Source organism: Mustelus asterias, chromosome 30 (assembly GCF_964213995.1).
Source record: "Mustelus asterias chromosome 30, sMusAst1.hap1.1, whole genome shotgun sequence".
Lineage (NCBI taxonomy): Eukaryota > Metazoa > Chordata > Chondrichthyes > Carcharhiniformes > Triakidae > Mustelus > Mustelus asterias.
The window spans coordinates 18,159,507-18,176,871 of NC_135830.1; the positions used below are offsets into that span (position 1 = coordinate 18,159,507).

The 17,365-nt window shown below is 46.6% G+C and overlaps 1 protein-coding gene and 1 non-coding gene across 2 annotated transcripts in view; one reads left to right on the plus strand and one right to left on the minus strand.

Moving 5' to 3' along the window:
- The window catches only part of LOC144480928 (uncharacterized), a gene marked incomplete at its 5' end in the record, with an annotated part of 96,983 nt that overhangs the window by 54,101 nt on the left and 25,517 nt on the right, over window positions 1-17,365 (plus strand). The window contains 1 exon segment of the mRNA XM_078200552.1: window positions 1,073-1,084. Coding sequence (XP_078056678.1) covers window positions 1,073-1,084 — 12 coding nt within the window.
- On the minus strand, window positions 6,865-6,946 carry trnaa-agc (transfer RNA alanine (anticodon AGC)). The gene has a single exon. It is a non-coding gene; the product is annotated as a tRNA-Ala (tRNA).

A 17,365-nucleotide genomic window follows, 5' to 3' on the forward strand; every position in this document is an offset into this window, starting at 1 on the left:
TTTACAGACAGAAATCTCAAGTCAAACATCACATCAACATCTGACAGAATCACTCAATTCATCGGGACCTGAATGTTATCGGCCTTTGAAGCCAGAAGGAGAACTATTTCTCTGTCCTGCCTGCTTTAGCAGTCTTTAAACATCAGTGTGACTGGAACAGGACTGACACACACACACACAATCAACTGAGATTTTCCCGTGCACTGACTGTGGAAAGAGCTTCCCAGTTACACAGCCGTAAAGAATATTGTACCATCACAGCAGGACATCATAATCTTGTTCTGTGTGAGACTTCAATTGATGGTCAAACCTGGAGCAACACAAGGACACCTGCACCATGGAGAAACCGTGGAAATGTGGGGACTGTGGGAAGGGATGTAAAACTCCCTCTGAGCTGCAAACTCATCAACGTATTCACACTGGAGAGAAGCCGTACACCTGCTCTGTGTGTGGGAAGGGGTTCACTCGGTTATATCATCTGCAGCGACATCGGTTGGTTCACACTGGAGAAAGAGCGTTCATCTGCTTTGAGTGTGGGAACGGATTCGCTCATTTACCCGATCTGCAGAAACACCAGCGCGTTCACACTGGAGAGAGACCATTCATCTGCTTGGTCTGTGGGAAAGCATTTACGCAGTTATCCAACCTGTCGAAACACAAAGTCACTCACAGCAATGAGAGACCCTTTAAATGCTCTGACTGTGGAAGTGGTTTCAAAAGCTCTCGGGAACTGATGATTCACCAGCGCATTCACACTGGGGAGAGACCGTTCAGCTGCTCTCACTGCACAAAGACATTTAGAACATCATCCCACCTGCGGGAGCACCAGCGAATTCACACCAGGGAGAGACCGTTCACCTGCTCTGTGTGTGGGAAGGCATTCACTCATTCATCCAGCCTGCTGAGTCACAATCTCACTCATACCCAGGAGAGACCCTTTAAATGCTCGGACTGTGGAAGCGGTTTCAAAAGATCTCGGGATCTGATTATCCACCAGCGCATTCACACTGAGGAGAGACCGTTCAGCTGCTCTCTCTGCACAAAGAAGTTTAGAACGTCATCCAACCTGCAGGAACACCAGCGAGTTCACACCGGGGAGAGACCGTTCACCTGCTGTGTGTGTGGGAAGGGATTCACTCAGTCATCCAGCCTGCGGAGACACCAGCGAGTTCACGAGTGATGACTGGGGTTGGATTCTGCTGTTATTGCTGCTGTGAATCACATCCAGGACTGAACCATGTTCATTCTGACAGTGGGTGAAGTGGGAGGGTCGGAGGGTTTCTTTCTGCTGGACTGGCCAGTCACACGACTTTGCCTCCAGTGGGATGATGCTCTTTGAGCCTGGGAGAGCACATTTTCACTGAAATGATTCACAAAAACTGATGGACATTTATTTTATCCTGGATGATAAATAGTATTTTTCCTACCACTACAAGTAGATCTAAAATAAATACAGAAAGGACTGGAAAAACGCAGCATGTCTGGCAGCATCTGTGGAGGGAGAAACAGAATTAATGTTTCACGTTACTAGATTGGAAATCAATCTAGTAAACCTCCTCTGAACTGTTTCCATGGTATTTATAAAATGGGACAGCACGGCAGCACAATGGTTAGCACTGCTGCCTCACAGCTCCAGAGACCCGGGTTCAATTCCAGCCCGGGTCACTGTCTGTGTGGAGTTTGCATGTTCTCCCCGTGTCTGCGTGGGTTTCCCTCCGGGTGCTCCGGTTTCCTCCCACAGTCCAAAGATGTGCGGGTTAGGTTGATTGGCCATGCTAAAAATTGCCCCTTAGTGTCCTGGGATGTGTAGGTTAGAGGGATTAGTGGGTAAATATATAGGGATATGGGGGTAGGGCCTGGGTGGGATTGTGGTCGGTGCAGACTCGATGGGCCGAATGGCCTCCTTCTGCACTACAGGGATTCTATGTGCGGGTTAGGTGGATTGGCCATGCTAAATTGACCCTTGTGTTGGGGGGATTAGCAGGGTAAATGTGTGGGATTATGGGAATAGGGCCTGGGTGGGATGCTTTTTGGTACAGACTCGATGGGCAGAATGGCCTCTGCCCGTACTGTAGGGATTCTACGATCCTTTGTTTAATAGGAGACAAAGCTGCACCGAGTGTTCAAGATGCAGTTTCAGCAACGCCCTGTATAACTGACGCATAATATCTTTACTTCTATGTTCATAATAAAGGATAGCATTCCATTTGTGAGAACTTTGATTTATTTGAACTAAGATTTATGGGGTTCTGTTGTTTACAATAATTGTAAATCACACCAGGTTCCAGTGACTTAACCATGTGGCGAGAAAGAATACTTTAAACGGTGAATTCAGGAAGTTTATTAACCATTAAAAATGTAACAAGTCAGAAAGATAAAAAAGCCAAGTATCGATTAACAGTAAAAGGGGAAAGCTCAGCTTTAACAATTGAACATATGATCTTATGAAAGCTTATGGGGAGAAGGCAGGAAAATGGGGATGAGGAGCATATCAGCCATGATCGAATGGCGGAGCAGACTCGATGGGCCGAATGGCCAAATTCTGCTCCTATATCTTATGAAGAGACTTCTCTCCATCCTTCTCTGACCAGGACATGAAGCGACAGCTTTGGAAACGTGGATAACTTGTAAAATCAACAGCTCCCAACACCTCTCTGTAGGGCCCTGGAGCACTGCTGCCTCACAGCCCCAAGGACCTAGGTTCGATTCTCGGCTTGGGTCATTGTCTGCGCGGAGTCTGCACGTTCTCCCCGTCTGCGTGGGTTTCCTCCCACAGTCCAAAAGATGTGCTGCTTAGCTGCATTGAGAATGCTAAATTTTCCCTCAGTGTACCCGAAGAGGTGCCGGAGTGTGGCGATGCGGGGGTTTTCACAGTAACTTCATTGCAGTGCTCTTGTGTCTGTGACACCAATAAATAATTTTTTTAAAACCTTGAAGTTTTAAAAACTTCTACCAAATTGGTTTCTTGAATCCCCTTTTTATACTTTAAAAAATGTTGAAAGCCCACCTCAGCCAATTGGTCTATAACTTGTCAAGAATGAAATTAGTTTGGTTTTTAGCGAATTGCACACATTGTCTTAATTTTAAGACAATTCTTTCTCTCAAACGTTATCTCTTAGCTTGGGGTAGCCTGAGTGTCGACTGATAATTGGTTAATATCAGTCATTCAATGTTGAGACATCTTGAACAGGAGCCAATTCATTCCCTCCAGTCAAGGTTAACAGTGTTTAAAGTTAATTTATTAGTATCACAAGTAGGCTTCCATTAATACTGCAATGAAGTTTTATTGTGAAAATCCCCCATTTGCCACACTCCGGTGCCTGTTCGGGTTACACTGAAGGGGAATTTAGCACGGCCAATGCACCCTAACCAGCACGTCTTTTGGACTGTGGGAGGAAACCGGAGCACCCGGAGGAAACCCACGCAGACACGGGGAGAACGTGCAGACTCCACACAGTCACTCAAGCCAGGAATTGAACCCAGGTCCCTGGCGCTGTGAGGGAACATCTTAGAAGGGAACATCTTATAATCCCCACAACATTTTAACCATTCTTAATGTGTTTATAATTCTAAAAGTTATAAACTTTTGTGTTCAAATTTACATTTCCAGCTTTTCTAACATATGTATCAACGAATCATTTATTCTTCAATTGTCTCATAATTCAGGCTTTCTATTTAACTAATCTGGCTGCTTTCCCATTGTGGGAAGTTCAGTCCACAAATAAGGTCGTCGAATGTGTTGGTAAAAGTAGGATGTTCTTTATTCTTTTTGAACTATTTATTTATATAATGGCAAACAAAAGGAAACAGGAGCATTGGAACCAGCCTGGACTTGCAGACTGAAACCCCGCCCAAAGCCCGCACGTGCTCAGAAGGGAGAAAGGTTTAGAAGAACACTCTGTAACACTTCTCCTCCCCTTAAATTTCAATCCCCCATCAGGACAGAAATACAACAAAGTAATGTCTTTAATAATACGGAAGTCTGTCAGGAGCTTTGTGGTTGCATTGCGACCTGTACAATACCACTGGTAAACCTTGTAATGGTGGATATGGAATGGGAGGTGAAGAGGTAGTTTGAGAATCTGTACATGAACATTCCTCTTCCACTCCCACAGCAGAGTCAACTGGCAAAGCTGGTGAACATTTCCTGGTGAACATCCACAGCAGCATGATCCTCTGCCATGTTCTCAGTAACAGTTGCTGACTCTGAAACTGTTCCTGACTCAGGGTCACACCGCAAGCGAGTATGGTCTTAGTGGCTGTGCTTAAAATTTCCACATTTAACTGGTTCCCATAAATCCTCAATTATAAACTAAAATACGGGTTTTCAGACGATTTAAAAACAAATGAACTGTCTGCTGAAAGGGTTAACTTTTCTACAGAACCTGAAGGGGTGGGGAGTGAGCAGAAAAAACTTGGCACACAGTTACATCACCTTACATAATTTTAAAAATCTCTGACAAAACAAACTTGATTTTAATCTTCATCTCTTAATTTTTTTTTGTCATATTCCTCAACCTAATTATATTAATTTGATCAGTTTTCGTTAGGGATGGGTAACTTCTGTTTTTTATCTAAAAGCAAATAACTGCGGATGCTGGAATCTGAAACCAAAAGAGAAAAGGCTGGAAAATCTCAGCAGGTCTGACAGCATCTGTGGAGAGAGAATAGGGCCAATGTTTTGAGTCTGGATGACCCTTCATAAGAGCTCTTATGAAATGTCATCCAGACTCAAAACGTTGGCTCTATTGTGGTAATATAATCACGGCCTAGTTTTCAGGCTGATTAAGTTGGATATCCTAAATTAAAGAATTGGCCATATTAAAATCAAACACAGTCAAACCTCGGGCAGGCCAATTGTACAAATACACAAACATAAGACATGGGAGCGGAAGTAAGGCCATTCGGCCCATCGAGTCCACTCCACCATTCAATCATGGTTGATTTCAACTCCATTTACCCGCTCTCTCCCCATAGCCCTTAATTCCTCGAGAAATCAAGAATTTATCAATTTCTGTCTTGAAGACGCTCAACGTCTCGGCCTCCACAGCCCTCTGTGGCAATGAATTCCACAGACCCACCACTCTCTGGCTGAAGAAATTTCTCCTCATCTCTGTTCTAAAGTGACTCCCTTTTATTCTAAGGCTGTGCCCCCGCGTCCTAGTCTCCCCTGCTAATGGAAACAACTTCCCCACGTCCATCCTATCTAAGCCGTTCATTATCTTGTAAGTTTCTATTAGATCTCCCCTCAACCTCCTAAACTCCAATGAATATAATCCCACGTTCCTCAGACGTTCATCGTATGTCAGGCCTACCATTCCTGGGATCATCCGTGTGAATCTCCGCTGGACCCGCTCCAGTGCCAGTATGTCCTTCCTGAGGTGTGGGGCCCAAAACTGCTCACAGTACTCCAAATGCGGCCTAACCAGTGCTTTATAAAGCCTCAGAAGTACATCCCTGCTTTTGTATTCCAAGCCTCTTGAGATAAATGACAACATTACATTTGCTTTCTTAATTACGGACTCAACCTGCAAGTTTACCTTTAGAGAATCCTGGACTAGGACTCCCAAGTCCCTTTGCACTTTAGCATTATGAATTTTGTCACCGTTTAGAAAATAGTCTTGGGCCTGACCCATCAATCACCCATCAAAGGTCGTTGCACTCTACTGAGACCCAGCAGGAGATCATCACACCCCATTGAAATGCACCGGCCTATTGTTAGAAGCCCAGATCGGGCCAGACTTTCTGTCACTGAAAGTTCCTGCAGTTACCTTATCCGATAACAGGTTACATGTCAGCAACAGCATGGAGATGGACACCTGGGGGGCGGACCCTGGTGTCCTGTCAGGCAAACATCAAGAAACCCACTGGGTATTGGAACCCCCTCCTGGGACCTCACTGGCTGGAAGCCAGAGACGTTTCTGGAAAGGCAGGCAGATTGGGGGATAAAGGGACACATCTTAGATACACCAGGAGCAAAGACTCGACGAGGGAGGCGACCTTGACCATTCGGAAGACTGACCAGAGAAGGGAGGAAGGAAGAAGCTGCCATCGAGACTCACCTTCGTGACGACGGACCAGAGGGACGCAGAGAATCGAGCCTGCAGTTTAACCAAACCATCTTTGCGGGTAGTATACTTGAATCTGGGGTATCCTCTGGTTTTATGTGGGTAATTGAAGGGTTAATAGTGTTATTGTTAATAAACTTATTGAACCTTTACTTGTGTTTGTCCTTTGTCCACCTTGCAAATAAGGGCACCGGGGTAAAACCTTGGAGTAAGCAAACTGGTCGAAAGTATCTGAGAATTAACAGGTACAACATTTGGCGACCCAGATGGGACTTCGACAAGAAGTGATACATTGCTCCGAATTCGAACCTTCAACCTGGTATTCTCCAACACTCCGTCTGAGCATGAATTAAGAGGGCAGGTTGCCCTATCATAGGATCATAGAACGCCTACAGTGCAGAAAGAGGCCATTCGGCCCATCGAGTCTGCACCGACAACAATCCCACCCAGGCCCTATCCCCATATCCCTACATATTTACCTGCTAATCCCGCTAACCCTCATATTTACCCGCTAATCCATGCATCCCAGGACACTAAGGGGCAATTTAGCTTGGCCAATGCACCCTAACCCGCACATCTTTGGACAGTGGGAGGAAACCGGAGCACCCGGAGGAAACTCACGCAGTCACGAGGAGAATGTGCAAACTCCGCACAGACAGTGACCCGAGCCGGGAATCGAACCCAGGTCCCCGGAGCTGTGAAGCAGCAGTGCGAACCACTGTGCTACCGTGTTGCCCAAAATGATTGAAGGTGCCATCCTTTCCAACGAGTCGTAGTGAAACGGAAATGAGAAATACGTAGTCAGCAGGATTCGAACCTGCGCGGGCAAACCCCAATGGATTGCTAGTCCATCGCCTTATCCATTCGGCCATGGCTACACCATGGCTATGGCTATGTGACGGCCAGTCTTAAGTGAGTGAAGGACTAATACAGATTCGACCAGTAAATTGGGCCATAAACCCAGTGTCTGTAACACGAGGTGGACAAACTGTGTAGTTAGAACTAGTCAAGGGAATTTGGGTAAAATCTACAGGAGGGAATTTAGTGAAACCCGGACCCCGACCCTGATCCCTTACCCATAGCCACGTGACGAATCCGAAAAGGAAGTAATTATGGCCAGTCATGCTGAATGGGAGGAAGTTCTCCGTTTATATTTGAACCATAAGTGGCCCAAATGGGTGCAGTGGGGTGACGCCCCGAAACCGGATCTGGGATCCGAGGGAGAGAATTGTTGGAATCATGCCCATAAGGAAATGGGTAAAAGGGCTCCCAAGCTTAGGAAGGCGATTGCGATCGCCAGTTGTCTCGAACAGCTCCTTGGTAGAGAAGCAGAGATTATCCAGGTTAAATGGGACAGAGAAGACCAGCTCCAGGGTCCTGGGTTCGATTCCCGGCTTGGGTCACTGTCTGTGTGGAGTTTGCACATTCTCCTCGTGTCTGAGTGGGTTTCCTCCGGGTGCTCCGGTTTCCTCCCACAGTCCAAAGATGTGCGGGTTAGGTTGACTGGCCATGCTAAAATTGCCCCTTAGTGTCCTGGGATGTGTAGATTAGAAGGATTAGCGGGTAAAATATGTAGGGATTATGGGGGTAGGGCCTGGGTGGGATTGTGGTCGGTGCAGACTCGATGGGCCAAATGGCCTCTTTCTGTACTGTAGGGTTTCTATGATTCTATGTAACCCAACTAAAGCAGGACTTAATGAGTGCTACCACACGCGTACAACAATTGGAAGCAGAGGTAGGCACACGAGAGGAACGGAACCAGATTAATATGATACACATGAGCCAATTCCAGGCTCAATGTGATAAAGCCTACCAAAAGGCACAGCGTGCTGTCAGTGAGAGAGAGGCTACGCTGCAACAGGGAGAGGAAGTTAAACGTAAATGCAGCGACCTACAGGCTGCAGTAAAAGTTTTGCACCAAGCAGGAAAAGCAAATACAGCCCGTGCAACAGACCACTCCAAATGCCTGCGCGAGATTGAAGATTTAAAATCACAACTGGCCATAAAAAGGGGTGTAATGTGTGCATACACCACCGGAACCGGGAATAGTCACCCAGGGATAGAGTGGGGGGGATATAGAAGAGGATGCCTGCCATTATGCAACAACTAGCGTCACTGCCCCCACCTCCCTTCCCAGTAATGGAACTAACGGCACCACCTAATCCGGCCCCCATCCCGGAACACACACTCTCAGCCCCTAGTCCTATTCCAAAAAGCCCAGTCACTAATCCGGTTCCCGTACCAATGAATCTAGTCACCACCCAACGACAGGACGGACAGAACCACAATGTGACTTCTGTAACTCCATACACCATGACCCAGCTCACAGACATAGCTAAAGCGATTGGGGTATTCGAACCCTCCGGGGATCCACGTGCTCTCTTTGACCAGGTCACCCAATATCATGTTTTAAACGGCCTAGACGAGGCAGAAGAGGTTAAACTTATTCTGTTATGTTTAAGTCCTACCATACGTTCCGCCCTACCCGAACCCCAGAATGTGGCCGGGGGAACCCTACTAGAAATGAAGGCGGCCGTTCTGGCTGCCATAGGCTACAATAGGGATGACCCGGTACAAGGCTTAAACAACTGCCAACAAAAGCGAGGGGAACACCTGACAGCCTATGCTGGCCGACTATGGAAACAATTTGTTACGGTTTTTGGCCAATTAAATCGAGTCCAATTAAACACACACCACCAGTCCACATGGATCCGGACCCTGATAGCAGACACCATTGAGGGGAGTCGGAAAGCCTGTGAGAATTTTGATCCCGATGATAATACACATACAGAAGCCTGGGCCATCCGCAAAATGACTCGCGTGTGGGAACGGGAAGTCAGACAAACAGACACCCCCAGGTCCACAAAAAACGGATTGATGAACCCGATCCACACAGACCTGGTCCCGGTTTGGCGTAACGAAGGGGGAGGTGGAAACAGGGTCTGGGAAACTCAGGGCACCCCCCCCATATACCCCAGCTACACATTCCAGACTTTCACTAGACTGTAGGTGGATATCAGATTGATATATTCCATTCAACTGCACCCAAGGTGAGTTATTCCAATTCCTTTATTGTCCAGGACAATATATTCACAATATCTTTAAAACAGAAATTAAACATTCACATTTGATTTCAGGTATTAACAAATTCTGTTAGTTTGTTCTTTATTGTCGATGTCAGGCTGGGGTTGTTCCCCTTGGAGCAAAGGGGGTTGAGGGGAGATTTGATAGAGGTGGACAAGATTCTGACAGGTTTAGATAAGGTGGACAAAGAAAAGCTGTTCCCATTAGCTGACGGGACAAGGACGAGGGGGGTCACAGATTTATGGTTTTGGGTCAGAGGTGCAGGGGGGGGGATGTGAGGAAGAATATTTTGATGCAGCGAATGGTAATGACCTGGAACTCGCTGCCTACGAGGGTGGAGGAAGTGGAGACAATAAACAATTACAAAGGAAATCCGTCTCTCCAAGGAGAAAAGACCGAGCTTCCTCAGCCTTTCCTCATAAGGCATGCCAACCAATCCAGGCAACATCCTTGTAAATCTCCTCTGCACCCTTTCAATCATTTCCATATCCCTCCTGTAATAATGAGGCGACCATAACTGAGCACAGTACTCCAAGTGGGGTCTGACGAGGGTCTTATATAGCTGCATCATTATCCCTGGACTCCTAAACTCAATCCCTCGATTGATAAAGGCCAGCACACCATACGCCTTCTTAACCACCTCCTCCACCTGCGGGGCTGATTTTAGAGTCCTATGGACCCGGACCCCAAGGTTCTTCTGATCCTCTACCGTACTAAGAGTCTTTCCCTTTATATTGTACTCCTTCATCCCATTTGACCTGCCAAAATGGACCACTACGCATTTATCTGGGTTGAAGTCCATCTGCCACTTCTCCGCCCAGCCTTGCATCCTATCTATGTCACGCTGCAGCTTCTGACATCCCTCCAACCTATCCACAACACCACCAACCTTCGTGTCGTCGGCAAACTTACCAACCCATCCCTCCACTTCCTCATCCAGGTCATTTATGAAAATGACGAACAGCAAGGGTCCCAGAACAGATCCCTGAGGCACTCCACTGGTGACCGACCTCCATTCAGAAAAAGACCCGTCTACAACCACTCTCTGCCTTCTGCAGGCAAGCCAGTTCTGAATCCACAAGGCAACAGCCCCTTGGATCCCATGCCCTCTCACTTTCTCGAGAAGTCTTGCATGGGGGACCTTATCGAACGCCTTGCTGAAGTCCACGTAAACCACATCTACTGCTTTTCCTTCATCAATGTGTTTAGTCACATTTTCAAAGAACTCCACCAGGCTCGTAAGGCACGATTTGCCTTTGACAAAGCCATGCTGACTACTTTTGAGCATACTAAACTTCTCCAAATGTTCACAAATCCTGTCCCTCAGGTTCTTCTCCATCAACTTACCAACCACTGAGGTTAGACTCACCGGTCGGTAATTTCCTGGGCTATCCCTATTCCCTTTCTTGAATATAGGAACCACATCCGCAATCCTCCAAAACCTCTCCCGTCTCCATCGACGATGCAAAATCATCGCCAGAGGCTCTGCAATCTCTTCCCTCGCCTCCCACAGTAACCTGGGGTACATCCCATTCGGTCCCGGCGACTTATCTATCTTGATGCTATTCAAAATTTCCAACACATCCTCTTTCTTAATGTCCACATACTCAATCTTTTCAGTCCGCCTCAATCCTGTAGTACAACCACCCAGGTCTTTTTCCACCGTGAATACCGAGGTAAAATATTCATTAAGCACCTCTGCTATTTCTCCCGGTTCTGTACAGACTTTCTCACCTTCACATTTTATAGGTCCTATTCCTTCACATCTCATCCTTTTACTCTTCACATATTTATAGAACGCCTTAGGGTTCTCCTTAATCTTACCTGCCAAGGCCTTCTCGTTACCCCTTCTGGCTCTCCTAATTTCTTTCTTAAGTCCCTTCCTACAAGCCGTATACTCATCTAGATCCCTATCATCGCGTAGCTCTCTGAACCTTTTGTACGCTTTCATTTTCTTTCTCACTAGGTTCAGCACAGCTTTCGTGCACCACGGTTCCTGTAACTTACCAACACCTCCCTGTCTCATCGGAACGTTGTCATGCAGAACTCCAGACAAACATTCCTTGAAAATCTGCCACCTTACTTCAGTACTTTTCCTCGAGAATGCCTGTTTCCAATTTACGCCTCTAATCTCCTGCCTGATGGCTTCATATTTCCCCTTACTCCAGATAAACACTTTCCTAGCTTGCCTGATCCTATCTCTTTCCAATGCTAGGGTAAATGAGATAGAGTTATGATCGCTATCCCCAAGATGCTCCCCCACTGAGAGATCCGACACCTGTCCAGGCTCATTCGCCAGTACCAGATCGAGTACAGCCTCTCCTCTTGTAGGCTTATCCACATGCTGTGTCAGGAAACTCCCCTACACACCTAACAAACTCCTCCCCATCCAAACCCCTTACCCTAGGGATATTCCAATCGATGTTTGGGAAATTAAAGTCTGCCATCACGACAACCCTGTTATTCCTACATCTCTCCAGGATCTGTTTCACTATCTGCTCCTCAACATCCCTGTTACTATTGGGCGGCCTGTAGAAAACACCCAGCAAAGTTATGGAGCCCTTCCCGCTCCGAACTTCCACCCACAGAGACTCCGTAGACAATCCCTCCACGGCTTCCACCTTCTCTACAGCTGTGACACTATCCCTGATCAGCAGTGCCACTCCCCGCCCCCTCTTTTGCCTCCCTCTCTGCCCTTTCTGAAACATCTGAAACCCGGCATCTGAAGTATCCAGTCCTGTCCCTGTCCCCAAGTCTCTGTAATGGCCACCATATCACACTTCCAAGCATCGATCCACACTCTAAGCTCATCCACTTTATTCACTACACTCCTGGTGTTAAAATAGACACATCTCAAACCTTTGGTCTGAGCTCTCCCCTTTTCCATCACCCGTCTATTCTCCCTCTTACACTGTGTACAATCCTTCTCTATTTGTGGGCTACCCTCCTCGCTCCCAGTCACCTCATCACGATTCCCTCCCCCCAACCTTTTTAGTTTAAAGTCTCCCCAGTTGCCTTAGCCAACCTTCCTGCCAGGATATTGGTCCCCCTGGGATTCAAGTGCCACCCGTCTTTTTTGTACACGTCACACCTTCCCCTAAAGAGGTCCCAATGATCCAGGAACCTGAATCCCTACCCCCTGCTCCAGTCCCTCAGCCACGCATTCATCCTCCACCTCACTCCATTCCTGAGGGTTAAATGCTCTCAGTTCTGGGATTATTCTTGTGAATCTTTGTTGCTCCTTCTCCAGTGCCTCTATTTCCTTTTTCAAAATGGAGATCACTAATGTTGACAGTGCTCCCAGTGTAGTCTAACCCTGGTTCTAAACAGGTTGAACAGAACCTCCCTGCTTTTCAATTCTATCCCTCCAGAATGGAACCCTATATTTGAGCCCCACACTTGAGGAAAGATGTGAAGTTCTTGGAGAGGGTGCAGAGGAGATTTATGAGAATGGCTCCAGGGATGCGGGAGTTCAGTGAGTTGGAGAGACTGAAGCAGCTGAAATTGCTCTCTTTAGATCAGGCAGGCATTAAGATTGGGAATGGGGACATTCAGCCCATTGAGTCCATACCGGCTCTCTGCCGGTCAAACCATCGCCCTGTTCTGTCCCATATCCCTGTAGATTTATTCCCCTCAAGTGCACATCCAATTTTCTTTTGGAAACATTCCATCATCTCTGCTCTATCCTGGTTTGAGGAAGTGGGTTCCCGGTATTTACCACTTACTTTAAGACCATAATACATCGGAGCAAAATTAGGCCACTCGGCCCATTGAGTACCTACATTGAAGGCGTACGGTGTGTTAGCTTTTATTGGTAGAGGGATTGAGTTTCGGAGCCAGGAGGTCATGCTGCAACTGTACAAAACTCTGGTGCGGCCGCATTTGGAGTATTGCGTACAGTTCTGGTCGCCGTATTATAGGAAAGATGTGGAAGTGTTGGAAAGGGTGCAGAGGAGATTTACCAGGATGTTGCCTGGTATGGTGGGAAAATCGTATGGGGAAAGGCTGAGGGGCTTGAGGTTGTTTTCGTTAGAGAGAAGAATGTTAAGAGGTGACTTAATAGAGGCATACAAGATGATCAGAGGATTAGATAGGGTGGATAGTGAGAGCCTTTTTCCTCGGATGGTGATGGCTAGCAAGAGGGGACATAGCTTTAAATTGAGGGGTGATAGATATAGGACAGATGTTAGAGGTAGGTTCTTCACTCAGAGAGTAGTAAGGGCGTGGAATGCGCTGCCTGCAACAGTAGTGGACTCGTCAACATTAAGAGCATTCAAATGGTTATTGGATAAACATATGGATGATATTGGAATAGTGTAGGTTAGATGGGCTTTAGATTGGTTTCACAGGTCGGCGCAACATCGAGGGCCGAAGGCCTGTACTGCGCTGTAATGTTTTATGTTCTCTGACTCTGCTCTACCATTCAATCATCGCTGATATTTTTCTCATCCCCTTTCTTTTTCTTTTCCCCAAAACCCCTGATCCCCTTATTATTCAAGAACCTATCTATCTCTGCCTTGAAGACACTCAATGACCTGGCCTCCACAGCCTTCTGCGGCAAAGAGTTCCACAGATTCACCACTCTCTGGCTGAAGAAATTCCTCCTCATCTCTGTTTTAAAGGATCGTCCCTTTAGCCTGAGGTTGTGCCCTCTGGTTCTAGTTTTTCTTACTTTTGGAAACATCATCTCCACGTCCACTCTATCCAGGCCTTGCAGTATCCTGTAAGTTTCAATAAGATGCCCCCTCATCCTTCTAAACTGCAATGTGTATAGACCCAGAGTCCTCAACCGTTCCTTATACAACAAGCTCTTCATTCCAGGGATCATTCTTGTGAACCTCCACTGGGCCTTTTCCAAGGCCAGCACATCCTTCCTTCGGCACGGGGCCCAAAACTGCTCCCAAGTCCAAATGGGGTCTGACCAGAGCCTTATACAGCATCAGTAGTACGTCCCTGTTCTTGTATTCTAACCCTCTCGACATGAATGCTAACATTGCATTTGCTTTCCTAACTGCCGACTGAACCTGCACGTTAACCTGAAGAGAATCTTGAACAATGACTCCCAAGTCCCTTTGTGTTTCTGATTTCCTCAGCATTTCCCCATTTAGAAAATAGCCGATGCCTCCATTCCTCCTTCCAAAGTGCATAACCTCACACTTTTCCACATTGTATTCTATCTTCTTTGCCCACATTCCTAACCTGTCCAAGTCCTTCTGCAGCCCCCCTGCTTCCTCAATACTACCTGTCCCTCTACATATCTTTGTATCATCTGCAAACTTAGCAACAGTGCCTTCAGTTCCTTCCTCCAAATTATTAATATATATTGTGAAAAGTTGTGGTCTCAGTACCGACCCCTGAGGCACACCACTAGTCATCGGTTCCATCCTGAAAAAGACCCCTTAATCCCCACTCTCTGCTTTCTGCAGTCGGCCAATTCTTGATCCATGCCAGGGATCTTACCCTTAACACCATGGGGTTTTAACTTATTTAACAGTTTCCTATGCGGCATCTTGTCAAAGGCCTTCTGGAAATCTAAATAAATCATGTTTCTAGTGGCTAGATGGGTGGAGAACTGGCTTGGCCATAGGAGACAGAGGGTAGTGGTCGAAGGGTCTTTTTCCGGCTGGAGGTCTGTGACCAGTGGAGTTCCGCAGGGCTCTGTACTGGGACATCTGCTATTTGTGATATATATAAATGATTTGGAAGAAGGTGTAACTGGTGTAATCAGCAAGTTTGCGGATGACACCAAGATGGCTGGACTTGCGGATAGCGAAGAGCATTGTCGGGCAATACAGCAGGATATAGATAGGCTGGAAAATTGGGCGGAGAGGTGGCAGATGGAGTTTAATCCGGATAAATGCGAAGTGATGCATTTTGGAAGAAATAATGTAGGGAGGAGTTATACAATAAATGGCAGAGTCATCAGGAGTATAGAAACACAGAGGGACCTAGGTGTGCAAGTCCACAAATCCTTGAAGGTGGCAACACAGGTGGAGAAGGTGGTGAAGAAGGCATATGGTATGCTTGCCTTTATAGGACGGGGTATAGAGTATAAAAGCTGGAGTCTGATGATGCAGCTGTTTAGAACGCTGGTTAGGCCACATTTGGAGTACTGCGTCCAGTTCTGGTCGCCGCACTACCAGAAGGACGTGGAGGTGTTAGAGAGAGTGCAGAGAAGGTTTACCAGGATGTTGCCTGGTATGGAGGGTCTTAGCTATGAGGAGAGATTGGGTAAACTGGGGTTGTTCTCCCTGGAAAGACGGAGAATGAGAGGAGATCTATTAGAGGTGTACAAGATTATGAAGGGTATAGATAGGGTGAACAGTGGGAAGCTTTTTCCCAGGTCGGAGGTGACGATCACGAGGGGTCACGGGCTCAAGGTGAGAGGGGTGAAGTATAACTCAGATATCAGAGGGATGTTTTTTACACAGAGGGTGGTGGGGGCCTGGAATGCGCTGCCAAGTAGGGTGGTGGAGGCAGGCACGCTGACATCGTTTAAGACTTACCTGGATAGTCACATGAGCAGCCTGGGAATGGAGGGATACAAACGATTGGTCTAGTTGGACCAAGGAGCAGCACAGGCTTGGAGGGCCGAAGGGCCTGTTTCCTGTGCTGTCCTGTTCTTTGTTCTTTGTTCTCCTTTATCTTAACTCCTTGTTACCTCCTCAAAGAACTCTAACTGACCCCTGAGGCACATCACTAGTTGGTTGCCACCCTGAAAAAGGCCCCCTTTATCCCCACTCTCTGCCTTCTGCCTTTCAACAGAAACAAAGCTCAGAAAGCACAGAAGGAGGCCACTCTACCCATTGTGCCCAGGCTGACTCTTCGAATATTATAAGTAACAAAGTCAAGGGAGCCATGTTAACTCATGTGTAACTGGAGCTTTATTTATAAAATAATACTGTGTTCACCTAAATGTTATTAGAAGCTGCAATTAATCAATAATGAGTTGGTAGTTATAATAAAATACTTTTATTTGATCTAAAAATGTAAGAGTTGAATTGCTGGTAGGACTAATTTAAATGTGGATTACAGGGTCAAAGGTAGGGTTCTGAAGACTGTGGAGGAACAGAGAGATCTTGGGGTTCATATCCACAGATCTCTAAAGGTTGCCACTCAAGTGGATAGAGCTGTGAAGAAGGCCTATAGTGTGTTAGCTTTTATTTGCTCCGAAAGCTTATGTGGTGTTTGCTACCAAATAAACCTGTTGGACTTTAACCTGGTGTTGTTAAACTTCTTACTGTGTTTACCCCAGTCCAACGCCGGCATCTCCACATCTTAGTTTTATTAACAGGGGATTGGAGTTTAAGAGCCGTGGGGTTATGCTGCAACTGTACAGGACCTTGGTGAGACCACATTTGGAATATTGTGTGCAGTTCTGGTCACCTCACTATAAGAAGGATGTGGAAGCGCTGGAAAGAGTGCAGAGGAGATTTACCAGGATGCTGCCTGGTTTGGAGGGTAGGTCTTATGAGGAAAGGTTGAGGGAGCTAGGGCTGTTCTCTCTGGAGCGGAGGAGGCTGAGGGGAGACGTAATAGAGGTTTATAAAATGATGAAGGGGATAGATAGAGTGAACGTTCAAAGACTATTTCCTCGGGTGGATGGAGCTATTACAAGGGGGCATAACTATAGGGTTCATGGTGGGAGATATAGGAAGGATATCAGAGGTAGGTTCTTCACGCAGAGAGTGGTTAGGGTGTGGAATGGACTGCCTGCAGTGATAGTGGAGTCAGACACTTTAGGAACATTTAAGCGGTTATTGGATAGGCACATGGAGCACACCGGGATGATAGGGAGTGGGATAGCTTGATCTTGGTTTCAGATAAAGCTCGGCACAACATCGTGGGCCGAAGGGCCTGTTCTGTGCTGTACTGTTCTATGTTCTATGCTGTGGATACAAGGAATGTGCAATGAAGATAACTGTACTGGCAAGAGAGACCTTTAAGCTCTGATTAGCTTCAACTTTTGAAACTGTGTGAATAAGGGATTGGACAGAATCAGATAAAGGGATAGTATGAAACAGTTCTATTGTATCCCTGTCTAAGATAATAAGAGGTGATGTAAGTTAATTGGGGTTCCAATTAAATTAATCTGGTGACCAAATTGATCGATTGTCATGTAACAACAGGCCCAAATCTGATGTGGGAGATTGGTCAATTTGGGGATAACAGTAGAGGTTCTGAAGATTTTCCTTGCCAGCCAAATTCCTGAG